General features: G+C 56.0%; 1 protein-coding gene across 6 annotated transcripts; it reads left to right on the top strand.

Annotated features, from left to right (window-relative positions):
* Window positions 1-114: 114 nt before the first annotated feature.
* On the top strand, window positions 115-17,089 carry RBCK1 (RANBP2-type and C3HC4-type zinc finger containing 1). 6 transcript variants are annotated; one of them, XM_019458898.2, is made up of 13 exons: window positions 115-152; window positions 770-859; window positions 1,943-2,087; window positions 6,836-6,929; window positions 7,074-7,272; window positions 8,424-8,545; window positions 8,665-8,838; window positions 9,995-10,155; window positions 11,275-11,386; window positions 14,148-14,327; window positions 14,822-14,920; window positions 15,269-15,412; window positions 16,397-17,089. In XM_019458898.2, exons 2-13 carry the CDS (start codon window positions 838-840, stop codon window positions 16,475-16,477), a joined length of 1,533 nt encoding a protein of 510 aa, XP_019314443.2. In that variant the 5' UTR covers window positions 115-152; window positions 770-837; the 3' UTR covers window positions 16,478-17,089. The 6 variants fall into 6 exon arrangements, with proteins under 6 accessions (XP_019314443.2, XP_019314442.2, XP_019314440.2 ...); XM_019458897.2 differs by lacking the exon at window positions 115-152 and adding an exon at window positions 159-271; XM_019458895.2 differs by lacking the exon at window positions 115-152 and adding an exon at window positions 159-267.
* The last annotated feature ends 2,591 nt before the right edge of the window (window positions 17,090-19,680 follow it).

Below are 19,680 nucleotides of genomic sequence, written 5' to 3' on the forward strand. Positions count from 1 at the left end.
TGGGGCTGACCCTCCTGGGTGCCGGTGAGTATACAGGGCTGAGCCCCGCCCCCATACCGCCCAATCCCCGCCCCCGGCGGCCACTGCCCCTCCCCTCCCCTCCAGACCCGCCCCCCGCCCCTTCCCGCGGCGGTGCGGGCGCGGCCTGCCGGGTGAGTGAGGGTCGGGGAGTCCCGGATCAGCCCAACAGGGGTCACCCCGGTCAAGGTCCTTGAGCACCCCGGACCACCGCGACCCCGGCGCAGGGCGGGCGCCGCCGGGGACTGCGTAGGTGCCAGTCGCCGCCGGGTGTGCCGGGCGGTTGGGGGGGAGGGTGTCCGGATGTCCCGACAGTCTGCTGCCCCACTTCCGGGGCCTCCACTTTCACTTTCCCTTTCGCTGTAGCTGCTCCCCTCCCCTCCCGACTGTCTGGGGCCGCCCCGCAGGGGAGGGAGTGTGGCTGCAATCCTCGGCGCCAGGGGTGTTCCCAGAAGCGAGAAGTTGGGGGGAGGGCCCTCCCCAGGGACTAACAGCGCCCGGCTGTGCGGCGTCACCCTCATCCCTGCACCAGGTCTGTTCTGCTTCCTCTGTCGCCCATTGTGGGCTTGGCTCGGTGCCCTTTGCCCTTTCATCTCCCACGCAGGGTCCCAGCCGGTTCCCATACCCGGTCTCCGGTGCTTGTGATGTTACCCGATTCCATCCGGGGACACCAAGGCATAAAGAGGGTTCGGGCCGGGCCGGAGGCCACCGGCCGGGACTGAATTACTTGTGGTCATCCGCCCTCTCCCAGGTGACCCAGGGATAGCATTTCTCCGCAGCTGCTGCCCCCGCCTGGGGGCATGGGCTCAACCACGCCAGATGGACGAGAAGACCAAGAAAGGTGGGCACAGCCTGGAAGCGGCTGGGAAACTTCCTTTAGGCGGTGGGCCCCAGCAGGACCTGGCCTCCCCTGCCTTGAAGGGTGGGAAAGGTGACTTTAACCGCACCCTCCCTCTATCCACCTGCCCCTCAGTTTCCTTCTTTGGGGCCTGGTTGCTTCCAGGGGCTGGTCCTTCAACTATGGCGTGTCCCTGAGGCCACCACGAGCCAGCACTGTGTTGTGATGGGGGTGGAGAGCTCCCAGAGAACACAGGAGATCTCTCAGGCTGGTGCAGGAGACAGATCTTAGTTGACCTAAATACCAGGGGTCCTTGCGCCCCCTCTTGCCCCCCTCCACCCAGCATTGTAGAAAATGTCAGGTCATGTCATCACCCTGCTCAAAACCCACCCTGTGTCCCTCTGTGTTCTTAGGCCAGAGCCCTCGGTTAGCCCACAGTTCCCTTCTGGCTTCACTGACCTCACAGTCTTACCCCATTCACCCCCTTGTTCATTCTGATGGAGCCCCACTGGCTTCTTTCTGTTCCCATCCAATCATTTCTGGCTCAAGACCTTTGCCCTGACCTTTCTCTCCACCTGGAATACTCTTCCCTAACTGGGTTTGGACACATCTAGCTTCTCCTGGTCTCCGCTTCAGTGTCCCCTCCTCCTAGAGGCCTTCCCTGATCTCCTTATGCTGTTTATTTCCTTGCCAGTGTGGATCACAACCTGAATTTTTTTCTGTTGTCTATCTCCTTGCTGGGCCGGGAGGTCCATCAGCACAGGGACCCGTTTATCTTATTCACTGCCGAATCCCAGTTTCTGGGACAGTGGCTGGTACACAGTAGGAGCTCAGTAAATCCTTGTCACATAAATGAATGGAAGTTTGGGGGCCTGGGAGTCTGAAGGACAAATAGAACTACATGAACAGGGAGGGGGAATGGGGAGTATCAGAGAAAGGGACTTTTAAGCTGGGTGCTGAAGGATATGTAGGAGTTCACCAGGGAGACAGAGGAAGCAGTAGGTGCAAGGGACCACCACCTCCCTCTCCCCCAGCTCCTGGAAAATAAACCGTGTGCTAACCTGCTTCCATTGTACTGGATTTCAGCCGAGGAGATGGCCCTGAGACTCACCCGAGCAGTGGCAGGCGGGGATGAACACGTGGCAGTGCAGTGTGCCATCTGGCTGGCAGAGCAACGGGTGCCCCTGAGTGTGCAACTGAAGCCTGAGGTCTCCCCAACACAGGACATCAGGTGAGGAGGGCATGACTGGCCTAGGTCTTAGGGCTTCCTGAAACCCAGTGGGCCGCAGTATATTCTTGCTGGTTATTCTCCTTTTAAAAAATTTTTTAATGTTTATTCATCTTTGAGAGACAGAGCATGAGTGGGGAAGGGGCAGAGAGAGACGGAAACACGGTATCCGAAGCAGGCTTCAGGCTCCAAGCTGTCACCACAGAGCCTGACGCGGGGCTCGAACTCACGGACCGTGAGATCATGACCTGAGCCGAAGTCGGACGCTCAACCGACTGAGCCACCCAGGCTCCCCTCTCACCAGTTATTCTTAATGGCAGGTTCTGGTGTCAGGAGACCTAGCTTCAAACCCGAGCTCTGTCTGTCATCCACTGTGAGATCTATAGCAAGTCACTTCACCTCTCAGAATTTTCAGAGGTTTTTTGATTTTAAAAATGAGGCAATAATAGTAAGCCATCTCATAGGATTGTTAGAAGGTGTATTAGAATGTTAGTCCTCGGGGCACCCGGGTGGCTCAGTCGGTTAAGTGTCCGACTTCGGCTCAGGTCACGATCTCGTGGTTTGCGAGTTCGAGCCCGGTGTTGGGTTCTGTGCTGACAGCTCAGAGCCTGGAGCCTGCTGGGTATTCTGTGTCTCCCTCTCTCTCTGCCCTTCCCCTGCTTGTGCTCTGTCTCTCTCTCTTTCAAAAATAAGTAAACATTAAAAAAAAAAACCAACACATATAGAATGTTAGTCCTCATATAACAGAAAAAACATAGTAACGGTGGCATAAATAAATTTGATGGCAGGCAGTCTGTATGTGGGGGCTGTGCTTCCTGTAGGTCCCCGGAGAGTCAGGCTTCTGTCTTGTTGCTCTGCCATTCATGGGCTCCATTCTGCGGTTCGCTTCATGGTCTAAAATGGCTGTTCCAGCTCCGGCCATCCCATCAGCATTCTTGCCGGTAGGGAGGAAGGTGTGGTGTCTCCCAGCCAGATGGGGGGCCCCCAAATGCGGGGCGACCCAATTGGGTAGAAGCTGGCTGTGCAGGCGCAGAACAAAAGAGATAGAACTGTATTGAAGACATCACCAGGGAGCGGTGGGCAGGACAGCAAAGCAGGGACTGTCTGTGGAGGGCTAAAGCTACAGGGGAGAATGAGAAAATATGGGGACGTTTGGAGTTTCCCCTTTTTTGGCCACTGTGCCTGGTGTGAGTGACCCCTTTGTCAGCGGGGGCTTAGGGATATTTCGAGGTGGGTCGCTTAATGAGCCTGTTTGCATTCAGCGCGGTGATGTGGCCCCTTCTGTCTGTCTTACTCAAGTTGCCATTCAAGCCTGTTGGCCAAAAGCGGCCTCTGCAGAAGGGAAGAGGGACCCCCGCTCCCACCCTTGAGGGCACAGCTCAGAGAGTTGCACACACTTCTTCCACTCAATTCCTGTGGACCAGAAGGTATTCTCACAGCCACGCTCGGCTTGAAGGGAGGCTGCGAAACACGACCAGGCATCCAACTAGAACTCAGGGTTTCTGTTAGCAAGTAGAGGCAAGGGAAAACGGAGGCTGGTCATCTTTCCCCAGGAGACTGAATGGCTCTCGGAATGCTTAGCACAATGCCTGGCACATGGCACTCACTCAGTGAATCGTGGTGCTTATCTTCCCCCCCCCCCCACCTGCTTTTTCATTGCTGCCTAGTAACTTTCTATCGCCTTGTAAAGGACCCCGGTCCGTGCTTTTATTTGTAGTCTCTGCTCATCTCCCTCCCTTTCCCCAACCCCAGCCTTAGGCAGCCGCGAATCTACTTTTATCTCCAGGGACTTGCCTAGTCTGGACATTTCGCAGAAATGGAATCATACCACACGTGGCCTCTTGTGTCCGGCTTCTTTCACTTAGCATCACGTTTTCTCGATTCATCCGTGTGGTGGCGCGTATCAGAACTTTATTCCTTTCTGTTGCTCGATGGTAATCTATTGTACGAATATACCACATTTTCTCTATTAATCATTTGATGGACATTTGGGGTTTTCCCGCTTTGGGGCTAACGTGAATAATGATGCTGTGAACATTCGTGCTCAATCTTCTTTTTGAGTTTTACCGAGCTATAATGGACACAGGACATTGTATTAGTTTAAGGTGTTGTGATATTGTGATTTATAATAAGGAATATTTTCTTGGTCTTTGTCCTTTCCTGGCACAGAGCTCCTTGGAACTTCTTACATTTTTTGAGTGGTAAAGATGCCTTTTGTTGTGCAAATGAGGTGACCTTTGGAACCTCCCTAGATCACTTAAGGATGGGGGCCGCTGCTCACCAGAGAAACCAGCCAGTGTGATTAGAGGGTTGGAGTGTTCAGTCCCATCCCCCTGACCTCCTGGGAGGGGACGGGGACTGGAGGTAGAATCAGTCCCCAGTGGCAATGGTTTCATCAGTCACGCCTATGTAATGAGATTTTCATAAAAACTGAAAAGGGCGGGGTTCAGAGAGCTTCTGGGTTGGTGAACACGTGGAGATCTGGGGACGCTAGAGCACTCCAGAGGGCAGGGAAGCTACCACCCTTTCCCAGATGGTGTGCCTCGCACTGTGCATCTCTTCCAGATTCTTCCATCGGGCTGTCCCCGAATTATGTCCTTCCATAACAAACCAGTGGTCTCGTAAGCAAAATGTTTGAGTTCCGTGAACTGCTCTAGCAAATTAATGGAATCCCAGGAGTGGGCTGTTGGAACTCCCGATTCTGTATCCGATGACTCAGTACCGGCTTACGACTGCCATTTAAGAGGGGGCGGTCTCGTAGGACTGAGCCCGCAAGCTGCGGACACTGCTGCTGTTTCTGGGTAGATCGGGTCAGAATTGAGTTGAAATGGAGGACGCCCTGCTGGTGCCTGAGAATTGCAGGAGCCTCCCTCTTCCCATCCACACGTTGGAAATCGAGTCTCAGAACCAGTTTAGATGAACAACATAATGACTTGGTACATGTGTGTAATTGTGCAGTGATGAACACAGTAAGTTAACATCCATTGCCTCACATACTTACGTATTATTTTTTTAAGTATTCTCTATACCCCACATGGGGTTTGAACTCACCACCCTGGGATTGAGAGTCACATGCTCTACCAACTGAGCCAGCCAGCCGCCCTTATTATTATTTTTTTTTTGCAATGAGAGCTTTTAGGATTTATTGCCTGCAGTATTCAGATACATGAGGCAGAAATGTTAACGATAGTCACCATGCCTGTACATTACCTCCCTATGACTTGCTTATTAACCTCAATACCATTATCACATCTAAAAAATTAAGAATAATCCCTTAAAATCCCCTAATACAGTTTATAGTATAATTTCCCTGATTATCTCATTGACAGTTTTTATAGTTGGCTTATTCCAATTAGGAGCCAGAGAAGATCTACACGGATCCTTTCTTTCTTTCTTTTTTTTTTTAAACATTTATTTATTTTTGAGAGACAGAGCATGAGCAGGGAAGGGGCAGAGAGAGGGAGACACAGAATCCGAAGCAGGCTCCAGGCTCTGAGCTGTTTGTTAGCACAGAGCCCGATGCGGGGCTCGAACCCATGAACTGCGAGACCATGACCTGAGCTGGAGTTGGACGCTCAACCGACTGAGCCACCCAGGTGCCCCGACATGTATCCTTTCTTAATCTTGTCTTTTTAATTCCTCCTCTTTATTTTTATGCCATTAATTTAAGAACCTTGGTCTTGGACCTCCAGAATTCCCCCACATGCTGGATTTATTAACTGCCACCTTGGGGTGTCATTTAAGTATCTCCAGTTTTTCTTGTGAACTTGTAGTTGGATCTAAAGGTTAGGTTAGTCCGGAGTCACTTTGTACATTTCCAGGAACTCGTCCTCATTTACTGATTATTTCTTGCTGTTCTTGTTCTGTGCTCTGATGTGTCTGTTTCCTTTGGGATCCAGTTCTGGTTTTTTTCATCGTAGCCCTTCCCTTTCATGCTTTTGACCTTCCAGAAATGTTGAAGGGTCCTTCCGTGAGAAAGCTGGTGTTTCTCTGGAATAACACTGGGTTGAAGTCCTGCCTCTCACAGTCTCAGTGTTACTTGGTAACCTCAGCGTAACCTGTCCGTGCCTCGTGTTTTTGTCTGTAAAACAGCAGTGACAACAGTATCTGCCTCCTGGGTTTGTGGAGAGGATTAAATGGGCTAAAACATACTAAGTGCTGGGGCGCCTGGGTGGCTCAGTCGGTTAAGCGTCCGACTTTGACTCAGGTCATGATCTCGCGGTTTGTGCGTTCAAGCCCCACATCGGGTTCTGTGCTGACAGCTCAGAGCCCGGAGCCTGCTTCGGATTCTGTGTCTCCTCCTCTCTCTGCCCCTCCCCTGCTCATGCTCTATCTCTCAATAATAAATAAATGTTTAAAAAAATTAAAAAAAGAAACATATTAAGTGCTTTGAAGCATCGTGGCATATAGTAAATAACAACGATTGGTGGTTTGGCTAAAGAGCAAAGGAGGGAATGACAGGAGGCTGGAGAGTAGGGAGGGGCCCGGATCACGGAGGCCCCCGTGTGCCGCAGTGAGTCCGGATTGGATTCTCAGAAGAGCGTGGAGCCACCGCAGGGGTTTAAGCAGCGGGTTCTGATTCAGGAGGAAGCACAGGGCTGCGGGAATCCAGGAAAGGCCCCCTAACCCAGACTGGACGTCTGTGGGCGCGTGCGCGTGTATATGTACACGTGCAGCTGCGTGCACAAGCGTGCAGACAGGTACGTGCCAGCAGCTGGTGGCTGAGGTTGGACCTGTGACCTTCTCCGCAGGCTGTGGGTGAGTGTGGAGGATGCTCAGATGCACACAGTCACCATCTGGCTCACAGTGCGTCCGGACATGACCGTGGCCTCCCTCAAGGACATGGTGAGTTGGGGGGGGGGGGGTGCAGGCGGAAGTGGAGGGGGTACACGAAAGCGAAACATCAGGGCAGACGCTTCCCATTTTACGTCCACTTCTCTTTACTCTGGTCCTCCCTTTCCCCTCTCCCTCTCTCCGTGTCCCCGCCAGGTATTCCTGGACTACGGCTTTCCACCCGTCCTACAGCAGTGGGTCATTGGGCAGCGGCTGGCCCGGGACCAGGAAACCCTGCACTCCCATGGGGTGCGGCGGAATGGGGACAGCGCCTACCTCTACCTGCTGTCAGCCTGCAACACCTCACTTAACCCTCAGGAGCTGCAGCGGGAGAGGCAGTTGCGGATGCTGGAAGGTGAGACTCTGCCTCTGAGTGGCACGGGACTCATCTGAGGTCGCAGGGCAAGAGGGAGCAGAGTCCGTGGACTTTTGGTCAGGAACTCTCACCAGGAGGACCTTATCCATAGTGCACAAAGGACACCCCAGGAGGGAGCCATTTCTGGAGCCGGTGGTCTGGGGGAGAGGGGCTGAGTCCAGCCCCCGGCCCCAGCATTTATCAGCTGTGTGACCTTGGGCCAGTCCCTTCCTGTCTCCACTCCTCAGTTTCTAAATCTGTAAATTGGATACCATGATAATGATAGCATTTATTCTCAATTTTTAAAATTTTTATCTGGAAATAGTTCAGACAGACAGAAAAGTTGCAAAGTTGTACAAAGAATTGCATAACAAATTCCCAAGGACCTTTTGCGTGTATTCCCCCAAATATTAACATTTCACCACAACTGCTTTGCTTTATCATTCTCTATACACAACTGTTTTTATATGCATAAATACTTCTGTTTTCTGAACGGTTCTGAAGTGCAGACATGATGTCCCTCTCCCCTAAAAATTTCAGTGTGCATTTTCTTTAAAATAGGGTCATTTTCTTACATTACCACATACAGCTACCAAATTTAGGAAACCAACAATGCTAAAGTACTGTTATCTAATCCACACGTTACCCAGATTTGACCAGTTGTCTCACTAATGTCCTTTATAGCAGGAGACCTGGCCGTGGCGTCGTGTCTCCCAGGGTCTTTCAGTCTTTGGTGCCCTAGTCTTCCTGTGACTGTCCTGATACTTGAAGACTCCAGCCAGTTTTTTTTTTTTTTCCGCTTTTCTGTCCGATGGCCCTTCATGAATGGATGCAGATTCAGGATTTAGCAGGAGCAGGACAGAAGTGTTTGTCCCTCTAGGTGCATAACTTGAGCATAGGAGGCCTGTCTTTAGGCGGCGGGGTTTTAACCCGGGAGCACGCGGGAGCATTCACGGGTGGAGGAGGGACTCTGACTTTGTGGGAGCCCGACACTCAGCCAGGTCTGGGCTCACCTGGCGAACCGAGCTGGAGACTCCCCCAGGGAGGAGGGAGAGGACCGAGGAGCGGAGCTGTGCGGGGCGCGCGGCTGGCACAGAATGTGCGCCAAGTGGGCTGCGTGGATCTGCCACGCCCTAAATCCTCCTCCCTAGATCTGGGCTTCAAGGACCTCACGCTTCAGCCCCGGGGCCCCCTGGAGCCAGCCCCCACCAAGCCCGGAGCCCCTCAGGAGCCGGGGCGGGGCCAGCCCGAAGCCGCGCCCGAACCCCCGCCGGTAAGCCACCCCCACCGCGCGCGCCCTTGACCGCGCGCCCCGCCCCCGACTCCGCCTCCACGCTCCCGGACCCCTCCCCGCGCGGTGCTCAGCCCCACACCCTCCGACTCTGCCCCCAGGTGGGCTGGCAGTGCCCCGGCTGCACCTTCATTAACAAGCCCACGAGGCCTGGCTGCGAGATGTGCTGCCGGGCGCGGCCTGAGGCCTACCAGGTTCCCGCCTCGTACCAGCCGGACGAGGAGGAGAGAGCGCGCCTGGCGGGCGAGGAGGAGGCGCTGCGCCAGTACCAGCAGGTGGGCGCGGCGGCCTCGGACCAAACACCTGTGGACCGGGCGGGGAGGCGTACGGTGGGACGGGAGGCACCTCCGCATTGCCGCTCCAACCCCGTGGCTGCCTTGCCCCCTCCTGACCCCCCCGCTGCTGTTGACCCCGCACTTGACTGTGGCCCGCCCTCTCCTGGAGGTCTTAAGTGCTGAGACCCTGGTCCCAGGCTGTGATCACATGCCCCGCCCCCACTTCGGCTGTGGCTCCGCCCCTAGCTTTGACACACACCCACTGTGCACACGACTGCCCCAGGCTGTGACTCCCGCACCCTGTTTCCGACCACGCTCGTATCCACCTTCCCCTTATCCACCTGTGATAGTTACTGCTCCACTTAGACATGACCTCACCCTGGACCCTGCTACTCCCGACCCCCTCCCTCCCTGTTGGGGTTCACCCCTGACTTCCTAGGAGCCTGGACCGGGCCCTTCACTGCTCCCTGTAAGATTGGCCCCGCCCTCTGTCCTGCCCCTTCCGTAGTTATGCCCCCCGATCCTGACACAAGCCCTGATTACACAGATGCCAGACCCTGAGTGTCCCCCATTCTGATTGGATGCCCCCCACCTGCTTTCTCCTCGGACCCAGTGCTGCCCTTGCCCCACCCCAGCCGTGACCTCATTCGTGGTCTTACCTACAACCTTGGCCCAGACCCCGTCCTCTCTCCGGTCTTGCTTTGCTCTCTAGCTTTATCACCACCCCCATACCCCTGACCCACTCTGTGACCTTGACGGGCTCCGACTCCACCACCCCCCGCCCTGCTTCTGGGCGGGGATGTGAACCCTCTTAAGACCCCCAGACTACCCCCTCAGACCCTAGCTCCTTCCCTTCACTATTGCCATCACTCCCTCTCGTGGCTTGACCCCTGGTTGCAGCTCCAACCTGCCTCTGCCTGGCCCGCCTCCTGTCATTGGCTTCCCCGCCTCCCCTCCTGCCCTGGCCCCATCCTTCCCATCATCTCGTCTCCCGCCCACTGCCAGGCCACCTCCACCCCCACCCAGGGATCCTGACTCTCCCCCAGCTTTGCCCCGCCTCCGGGGTCTGACCTGGCCCCCCTGGTCCTGCCCCCTTCCTGGTCTGACCCTCCCCCGAGACCCTGACCCGCCCCGCGGCCCCGCCCCGTGTGCCCAGCGGAAGCAGCAGCAGCAGGAGGGAAACTACCTGCAACACGTCCAGCTGGATCAGAGGAGCCTGGTGCTGAACACCGAGCCCACCGAGTGCCCCGTGTGCTACTTGGTGCTGGCGCCCGGCGATGCCGTGGTGCTGCGTGAGTGTCTGCACGCCTTCTGCAGGTGCGGCCCCCAACCCCACCCCCAGCAACGCAGCGTTTGTCGCAGCCGCCGATTACCGGAGGGCTGAGAGTGGGTGGGGCCTGTGCGCTTACATCTCATTGGACGCTCACAAAAACCTGCGAGGTAGGCGCTGTCTCCCCATTTTGCAGAGGGGGAATGTGAGGTTCGGAGGCCAGCCGCTTGCTCAAGGCCACACTGCTCAGGCATTCTGGTTCCAGAGCCTGCGCCCTTTGCCGCTCTCTGCGGCAGGCCCAGCCAAGGGCACTGAGGCCCTAGCGCCGGCAGACTGAGCCAGCCCCGCTCTCCGCCTGGCTGGTGGGCAGACCGTCCTTCTCTGAGGCTCCGCCAGGCCACCGGTCCTGGGCTGTGCAGACCATGTCCGCCTTCACGCAGCGGACATTCGCACGGCCCCTGGGTGCCAGGGACTGTGCTAGGCCTGGGGATCCAGGAGGGAACAAAGAAGCTCAGTTCCTGCCTCTTTGGAGCTTACGTTCTGGTAGAGAGAGTCTGATATTAATCGACTAATCGCTGATGGAATTGTAAATTGTGTCAAATGCTAAGCACCAGCGGATTGTGATTAGTGGATTCTGATCAAAGAACAGGGGCCCTGCTCCAGGAGCAGGTCAGGAGAACCCCTAAGGGGGTAGCATTTGAGCAGAGACCGGAGGGTCTGCTGCAGCGGTGTGCCTGGCCTGTCTGTGGCCAAGCAGGCGTCAGTGTGGCTGGCGCAGAGATGGACCGAGAGATTAGTTCGAGAGGGCAAGTCCTCAGGGCTCTTGTGAGCCGTAGTGAGGAGAGCAGGTTTGTTCTGGGCGGATCCGGAGGCCAGTGTGTTGGGAATGGTGTCGGAGGGCGAGGTGGGCCCAGGGAACCCAGGAAGGATGCTTCTGCTCTGCTCCGGCAAGGAGTGATGGGGGCCTGGACCAGAGCAATGGGGGGTGGCTGTGGGGTGCACAGAAGTGGACGCTTTGGAGATGGGTTTATGGGAGGGATATGAAGGAAGAGGGGAATTGAAGAGAAGCCCGCCTGGGGTCAGGCCTCACTACATGAGGGGTGGAATCCAGGTGGATGGGGTTCAGATGACCCTAACCTCCCCCTCCCGCCCTTCACCCCCTCCAGGGAGTGTCTGCAGGGCACCATCCGCAACAGCCAGGAGGCCGAGGTCTCCTGCCCCTTCATTGACAACACGTACTCGTGCTCGGGCAAGCTGCTGGAGAGGGAGATCCGGGCGGTAAGGCCAGGGGCGGAGGGCGCACCCTGAGCTGGCAGGGGGGGATGGGGTTGGGGGCACCGGTCTCAGCACACATTTATCCGGAGCCTTCTGTGTGGGCTGCTGAGGGCCAAGCAGTGAACAGGACGGGACTTGGGGGAAGTAGGTGGTAAAGAAAGCACTCTTGGGAAGGAAAGACAGCAGAGCCATTAGAATGGGGAAATTCTGGGGCCATTGGCCTGGGTGACCTCCGGTCAGATCCTCACCCCGTGCCTTGGTTTTCTCATCTCAGCTAGGGTCGCAGTTAGCTTCTTTGAAGGTTGCGAAGAATATAGTAGAGTGTGTGTGTAAAAGACTTCAGAGTAATGGGTGAGCCCTCGTATCCGTTTGCTTTTGCCGCCTGACAAGTTATCCCAGACGTAGTGTCTTCAAACAACCACTGTTTATTTAGTTCACGAGTCTGCAAGTGAGTCATCGGGGTTGGACTTAGCCAGATGATTCTTCTAGCTCCAGCTGGGCCTGGCTGGTCCCATGTGGGTTTAGCCGGTGGATCAGCTGTCACGGGCTGATTTATGATGGCCTTATTTGCAATGGCGGGGCGGCTGGGCCTGTTTCCGCTGTGCTCTGTCACCCACCGGCAGGCTGGCCAAGGCCTGCTCCCGGGCTGGTGGCTTCCAGGGTGCCCCGGAGCAGCCAGCAGGGAGCTCCAGTGCAAGAGTGCTTGCCACGTGTCTGCTCTTTTTACTTGCTGCCATCCCCGTGAGCATGCTCGAGCCCATAGTCCCCGCGAGGGCACCATCCAAGGGTGTGGAGTCAGGGAGACACGAATAAATCAGGGCCCTTTCTTCAGCAATCCATTCCGGTGCTGCACACGTCTGCACGAGTGTGTTCGCTGTTACTATTATGATTATCATCAAGATCCCACCCTTCTTGGAGTCTCCATTTCCCCACCTGGAAAATCGACTGCTGGGCCTGATTCGTGGTGTTTAAACTGCTCGGGACTGGCCTTCTCAGAATTGGGCATCTTGGGGTTCCCAGACCAAAACATGGAGGCAGGGTCAAAGTGGCTGAGGTCCAAATGGGAGACCCCCCCCCCCAACAGGCACATCCGTAAGACCTCTGTACCTCCTGCCTCTCCCTTAGGATCCTGCTTCCGAGAACGTCCCTGACTGCACCACGTATTTCCTGGAGCCCAAGGGGTCTACCTCTGCTCCAAAAGGGGAGGCAGAAAGGGTAGAATTTGGGGAACTTCTCCCCACATCCAAGAACAGCCTCATTTTTATCTGTTGTCTGTGGGGCACCGGGGAAGGGCGGCTCTGGGTGGTTGCTGAGGCCTTCTCACTCGGGCCTGGAAAGGCCCCCAGACATAGGGTCCTTCCAGATGTCCCGGCACCCATAGTCATCATCCAGGGGTTTTTCCCTTGAGGTCCACCCCTGCCAAGGGCATCGTGATGGGGCCAGAGCTCCTTCCAGGGGGCCGCAGGGCCCCGTGCTTCCCCAGAGGCCTTGGGAGTTGACCCAAGACTCAGAATGCTCAGGTGTGGCAGAGGGAGAAAGGGGCAGAGATCAGCAGGGTGACGCAGTGGAGTTTATCTTTACAAAAAACATGCCTAAACCACATAGAACCGGAACAGAAATCAAAGAGAAAAGTCACCCACAACCCCCGCATCCCAGAAAATCCCCGGATACATTTTTTCCGTTTCCCTTGGTGTCCGTGGGCAGACATGATTTTATTCCTTTTTAAATCAGCTTTACTAAGGTGAACTTTGCAGGCAATAAAAAGCGCCCATTGTAAGCATGCATTTGGGTGAATTTTGACAGACGTAACTCTCGTAACCAGCCCCCAATCAACATGGGGAATGTAGGCATGATTTTTACTTGTGACCAGCATAGATACACCTTTTGCTATGTTGCTATAGAACTTTTCTGAGGATTATTATAAATCTCTATGGCATGTATCCTGCTTATATCTCTTCTCTTAATAATTCCAGTTTCTCAGTTTGTAATGAATGCTTCAAGAACTTTTTGAATGGTGTCTCTTCTTGTACATTATTTTCTTGGGATGAACCTGTAGATGGGGAGTGAGTCCTAAAGGGTCAGAGAAGTTTTGTTGAAACATAATTGCCACACGGCTGTCTCCCAGTGTGATGTACCAGGATACTATTTTAACCACATCTTCGCCAGCATTGCTGGTTATTATTTTTGTTCATTTTTCCTTTTTTTTAAAAAAAATTGTAGAATATACATAACAGAATTTCCTATTTTTACTGTTTTTCTTTTCTTTTCTCCCCCCATTTTTACCATGTTAAGTGTACAGGTCTGTGGCATTAAGTACACTCACATTGTTGTGCACCTATCACCACTGTCCATCTCCAGGACTTCTAATCCACTTTTTGAATGGAGTTTTTATTTAAAAAAAAAAATTTTTTTTTTAATGCTTTTATGTATTTTTGAGAGAGAAAGAGACAGAGTGCCAGCAGGGGAAGGGCAGAGAGAGAGAGAGGGAGACACAGAATCCGAAGCAGGCTCCAGGCTCTGAGCTGTTAGCACAGAGCCCGATGCAGGGCTCAATCCCACGAACCGTGAGATCATGACCCGAGCCAAAGTTGGATGTTTAACCAACTGAGCCACCCGGGCGCCCCTTGAATGGAGTTTTTAAACACTGAGCAGGGCTGGGTTGGACTTCCTGGGTCGAGGGCTTCCTGGAGGATATTTGGTGGCTGGGAGGGCCCTCGTCAGCTGTTCTGAACCCTGAGCAAACAAGGTTGTGGCCTCTCGGCAGCTGCTGCCCCCCGAGGATTACCAGCGATTTCTGGACCTGGGCGTCTCCATCGCAGAAAACCGCAGTGCCTTCAGCTACCACTGCAAGACCCCGGACTGTAAGGGATGGTGCTTCTTTGAGGATGATGTCAACGAGTTTACCTGCCCAGTGTGCTTCCACGTCAACTGCCTGCTGTGTAAGGTGGGGACAGGGGCCCACGCTGTGCAGTCACCCTAGTCCTGCCAGGAGCTCACTGCACCTCGGTGCTTGTTCTCCTGGGAAGGGAGCTGTGACCCCAGCCTGGTCATTTCACCACGGACAGCCGCATGTCGATGGCGGGGCCTGGTCCGGGCCCCAAACTGAGCCTAACCCTTGGACCAAGCCCTGGCTCTCGATGGAACCTCAGCCTAGCCTGAGCCTCGGCCCGAAACTGAGCCCTGACCCTGGCCTCCTAGTCACACACCAACCCGCCCCTGACCCCAGACTGATGCTCAACCCCTGTCCTGAATTGAGCCCGGACCCCAAACCCAGACTGAGTCTTGCCGGACCCTGACCTCAGGCCGCTCCCCGCCCTCATCGTCTCAGTGGTTGACCCCTAACGAGACTGGTCTCGAGACCAGACGAGACGATGCCCGTCTCTGGTCTCTCCAGACTGGTCTGGAGCCTTCTCACATCGAGCCCCTCGCCCGCCACAGGCCATCCACGAGCAGATGAACTGCAAGGAGTACCAGGACGACCTGGCCCTGCGGGCCCAGAACGATGTGGCCGCCAGGCAGACAACAGAGATGCTCAGGGTGAGGCAGGGTCAAGGCTGAGGCCTGGGGATTTGGGTTCTGGGAGGGTTCGGTCCGCGGGTTGGGGGCTTCTCGGTTCTCAGAAAGGGCTGTGGTTCATACAGCCCTGGACAGAGGCTCCGACCCCTTTCTGGCGTCACTGCCATCCAGAAGCGGGACTGGTTAGGACAAGCGGTCAGGGGGTGAGCGGTGGGGAGCACGTCTACAAAAGGCAGAAGAGCGTAGGAGAGTGACCCCACACCCCCAGAGGGCCAGCCGGTTTGTCCCTGCGGTGGGCCAGGGGTCAGGGAGGGCTCTGGCCGGCAGCCGCCCCAGCCCGGCTGAAGGCTGGCACCTGCCGTGCCCCAGTCCATGCTGCAGCAGGGCGAGGCCATGCACTGCCCACAGTGCCGCATCGTGGTGCAGAAGAAGGACGGCTGTGACTGGATCCGCTGCACCGTCTGCCACACCGAAATCTGCTGGGTCACCAAGGGCCCACGCTGGGGGCCTGGGGTGAGTCTTGGGGGCGGGCGGGGGGAAGCAGAGGCTGGGGAGCATGACGGGGGGGCGCCCGTGGGCCTCCCCCCAGAGTGGGGAACAGCCCCTGGGCCAAATCCAACTCCCTGCCTGGATCCGTCCGGTTTGTAAAGTGAGGACGGTTTTTACATTTTTTAAATGGTTGAAAAGTATCGAGAAAAGAATTTGTTTGGTGTGACACGTGAAAATGATGCGAGACGTGAGTTTCACGTCCACAAGCAGCGTGTTCTGGGAGCACAGCCACGTGCATTCGTTGTGTACCGTCCGTGGCCGCTTTTGCACTACAAAGGCCGAGGCCCGATGGCCCCAGACACCTGATGGAAGCGGCACTTTGCAGAAAAAGTTTGCTGACCGCACCCTAGAGGGCAGTGAGTGAGGATTCAGTCTGGGCTCAGAGGCAGAGCGGGTCCCCGGCTCTGGTGCACGCCGGCTGTGTGGTTAGGCTGTTCTGAGCCTCAGTTTCTTCATCTGTGAAATGGAGATGATGGCAGGAGTCTTGCAGGCTTGTCCTCAAAACCAGATGAAAGCATGCAAGGGAAGGGCTCCGCCAAAGGCAGCTGTGTTTATCAGGGCTGAGTTCCTGGGGTCGGGGGCTCGTAGTTGTATCCGGGTGGACCCCGGGACAGACGGAGGCAGAGGGAGCGTCTCTTAAGCTGCCAATGTGCTGACCCACCCAGGATTTGCAGAGAGCCATCACGTCCCTTGCCTGCTCTGGGTCTAGGGGAGCATAGACTGGGACCCTGTAATTAGGGGTGCTGTGGGAGCCCAGAAAGATCTTAACTGACTGCCTCTGCCAGGTAGCTGAGGCCAAGAAAGCCATTCGTGGCAGGCGGCCCTGCCCGAGCGAAGGGCCGGAGTGGGGGTGTGCAGGGCTTTGAGGGTGTGATGGAGCAGCAGGGCGGGCTGGGGGCGGGGGCACTGTTTTCACTGCCATGACCTTCTCTCCTCCCCATCCTCTAGGGCCCAGGAGACACCAGTGGGGGCTGCCGTTGCCGGGTGAACGGGATTCCTTGCCACCCCAGCTGTCAGAACTGCCACTAGCTGAGGATGGTCCGGTCCCATGCTGACCCAGCCCCCCATCCATCCCCATGCTGCTGTGGGACAGGGCTGGTGCTTTGGCTCTCATTTGTGGCCTGGGAGATGCCCGTTGTGCTTGGCTGAGACAGAGGCTTTGTGGAGACCAAGGCCTCTGAGCTACGTGGATGGCTTTGTTTGCAAGGGATGTTGCAGCCTGAGCTCCCAGTGCGTGTTGTCCCTGGCTGCATCTGCCCCAGTGCCTTTGCCCTCCCTCTGGGGCTTGCTGGCTAGACCTCTCGGCTCTTCGGAACTCTGCCTGACCCAGACTTAAACACGGCCCTGGCCAGAGGTCTTGCAGGATGGAATCTCTGAGAGCCTCGTGTGAGTCCACACTCCTCGCTTCCACCACCCTCGTCTGCCGAACACGTGTAGCCCACCGCTTCGCCAGCGGCGTTGTGGGGCTGGCTTTTCTCTGCCTTTGCGGTCAGAGGCCTGGGGCCTCTTATAGAACTGCTGCTAGTCCTGTTCAGAGCCCTGAGAGAGACCTGGCGGTTTCTAAAGCACAGCCCATCGGGTTCATCGCCCACGGCTCCCTCTTTGCTGCTGTGTAAGCTAATTAAAATGGCTTTTCAGGAAGGGATGAGTATGATGTCGTGAGAGGGAGTGAAAGGGCGGTGGGCTGGGACCCCTACACGCAGGCGGGATCCCCAGCCATCTGGGAATTGCAGCAGGAAATTGATAGGTTGGCCTCTGTCAGTGGTGGAGCGAAGGCGTGACAGAGCATTGGGGTCCTCGCTCCGTCTAGGCGCCCCTGTGCCCACCTTGAGGGGTAGGATGCTCTTGGGCCAATCGCAACTGGACAGGCAGTTTGCAGGGTGGCAAGGGTGCACAGAGCAGAGTCTGGCTGCAGCCAAGCAGAGAGGGTCAGGAGTACAGAGGGGTGCAGGGCTGGCCCAGGTTCTGGCCTCTAGCACCTTCCGTGCCAGTGGGTGAAGGATCCTAGATGGGCAGGCTGCAAGTGCTCCCTACTGTGGGTCAAGTGAAGATGCCTCCACTCCCAAGGGGACAGCCCATTTCCGGGGGCCCTGACCACAGACAGCCCCGTGCCAGCTCACCAGGGCGGACTTGCAACCAAACCCCATGGGCTTTGGACTCGAGCCACCTGCCCGAGGAAGCGGCAGGAGGCCCCGTGGACTTGTGGGACTTGCGGGACAGCCTGTCTCTCCCAGAGCAGGGGAAGCCAAGAGGAAGCCCGCTGCTAAGAGCAGCTGCTGCTGGTACGGGCAGGAAGCGGAGGATGGGCTTCACAGCCCCTGCCGGAGGTGACACATCTTCCTTGAGGGTCTGGGGCGGGCATCAAAGCCACTTGCTTAAAAGGCAGGAAGCTGGAGGCAAGCCCACAGGCCTGCTGGCTCACAAAGGCTGCTGGGCAGATCCCAGCACATGGAAGTCTGGAGAAAAGACTCCGAGCAACTGGAGGGCCTTTGTAAGGACAGGAATGAAGGCTGCAGGAGAAGGCGGGGCAGGGAAAGAAGATAAAGCCAGGCTGAGCCTCAGGCCCCATGGTCTCTTGGTTGGATTTGGCACAAGTGGCTCCGGCCTGTTCTTCCCTGCAGGCACCGCCTGCTCCCTGGGTGAACTTGGGGGTCCTAGCTCCGGGCTGGCTAAAGGCGTTTATGGATCAATAAACGTTCACCCCCACCGAATTAAAACACTCGCAGCGCCTCACAGTTTGTACATTTCCACAAAGCTCGTCTCATTAAACCGCCCATGTGGGATGGGACTATCCCTATTTTACTGTTCTTGACATTGAGTCTCAGGGAGGGTGCAACTCAGAGCAGCTCACGCTGCCAGGAAGTGACACACCAGCCATCATGCCACCATTAGGTCTCTCACACCCAGTCCCAGCTCCCTTCTCTAGGGCTCAGAGCTGTCCCTGGCCTGGACCCCAAGTCCCCTTCCACTGGCATGACCTACTTCATCTCTATAAAACCACCACACTTTTCCCCAGTAAGCTCTCCACCCGGTGTGCGGCTCCAACTCACGACCCCTGAGATCAAGAGACGCACGTCCTCCGGCGGAGTCAGCCAGGCACCCCCCACCCACACTTTAGTCGGCTGTTGTTTTTACACTATTTCCCCCTCTACTCGCCTATCACGTGGCATTTTCTGACACCGCTTCTCCAGTTCCCCAACACCAACTGGCCCAACAATACAACTCAATTCTGACACTACCTGGAGACCTCACAGGTTAACTCGGTCCCACTTCAGATGCAGCCGCAAATGGGGTGCCCAGGCTGCCCACACTTCTCTCCGGTCAACCACAAATTCAAGGGTTTCTACAACACCCCCTCGGGTTCAATACTTTGCTAGAAGGGCTCACAGAACACTTTGCTTACGTTTACCGACTATAAAGGATACAACTCCCCAAACTAAAATGGAAGAGACGCAGGGGGCAAGGCTGAGGGGAGGGAGGTGCAGCGCCCCCAAACCCTCTCTGGGTGCATCGCCTCCTGGCACTGTGAGGTGTTCATCCAGAAGTTTTCCGAATCTCTGAATCCGGAGCTGGTATAGCCATGGCTCCCCAGCTACCGCCCCCCCCCCCCACCAGTCCCCTCGCCTCCTTGGAAGTCAGTGGGAAGGGTAAAAGTCCCACCCTCCAAACCTGTCCATTCTGGAAACTCTAGTGATCCCACCTCGTCACCTCATTAGCAGAAACTCACAGGGAATCAAACGGAATCACTGTGAACAAAAGACGCTCCTATCGGGAAATTCCAAGGCTTTTAGGGGACAAAACCCAGTTATTTCTTCTTATGCCACACATACGCTTCCTTCAATGTTGGAAGGACCAAAATTCTCCTCTTTATATTTAACCATCAACTCTGATGAAACGGACGCCAAATCTGCCTCTCAAAACAAGTTGCTTGTTCAATGTAGCAGTCTGATGCCTGAGCTCCCACGGGCGGGGCGGTTCCCAGACAGCCCCGTGCTCTGCGTCGGGTCAAGGGGCAGCTGGCCCGCGGTGGTGGGGCAAGGTCCAAGAGCTGAGCGGTGCCTGCTCCGTCTCGGGTGCCCTCCCCTCTGGGCCAGGGAAACGCTAACGAGCATCCCAGACAACTCAGATGCTTCCTCCAGGATGGCCCCATCCTCAAGGTGGAGGCCACAGGCACCTGGCACTGCCCTGGGCCCCCACTACCCAAAGGCTGGGAGTGTTGAGGATGTTGGAAG

The sequence above is a fragment of the Panthera pardus genome, unplaced genomic scaffold, assembly GCF_024362965.1.
Source record: "Panthera pardus isolate Hobbes unplaced genomic scaffold, ASM2436296v1 HiC_scaffold_25, whole genome shotgun sequence".
NCBI classification, from domain to species: domain Eukaryota; kingdom Metazoa; phylum Chordata; class Mammalia; order Carnivora; family Felidae; genus Panthera; species Panthera pardus.

Coding starts and splice junctions, on each gene's coding strand:
- RBCK1 (XM_019458898.2), top strand. CDS start 838: ATGGACGAGAAGACCAAGAAAG. Junction 7,273..8,423: donor GCAGTTGCGGATGCTGGAAG/GTGAGACTCTGC, acceptor CCTCCTCCCTAG/ATCTGGGCTTCAAGGACCTC. Junction 10,156..11,274: donor TGTCTGCACGCCTTCTGCAG/GTGCGGCCCCCA, acceptor CACCCCCTCCAG/GGAGTGTCTGCAGGGCACCA.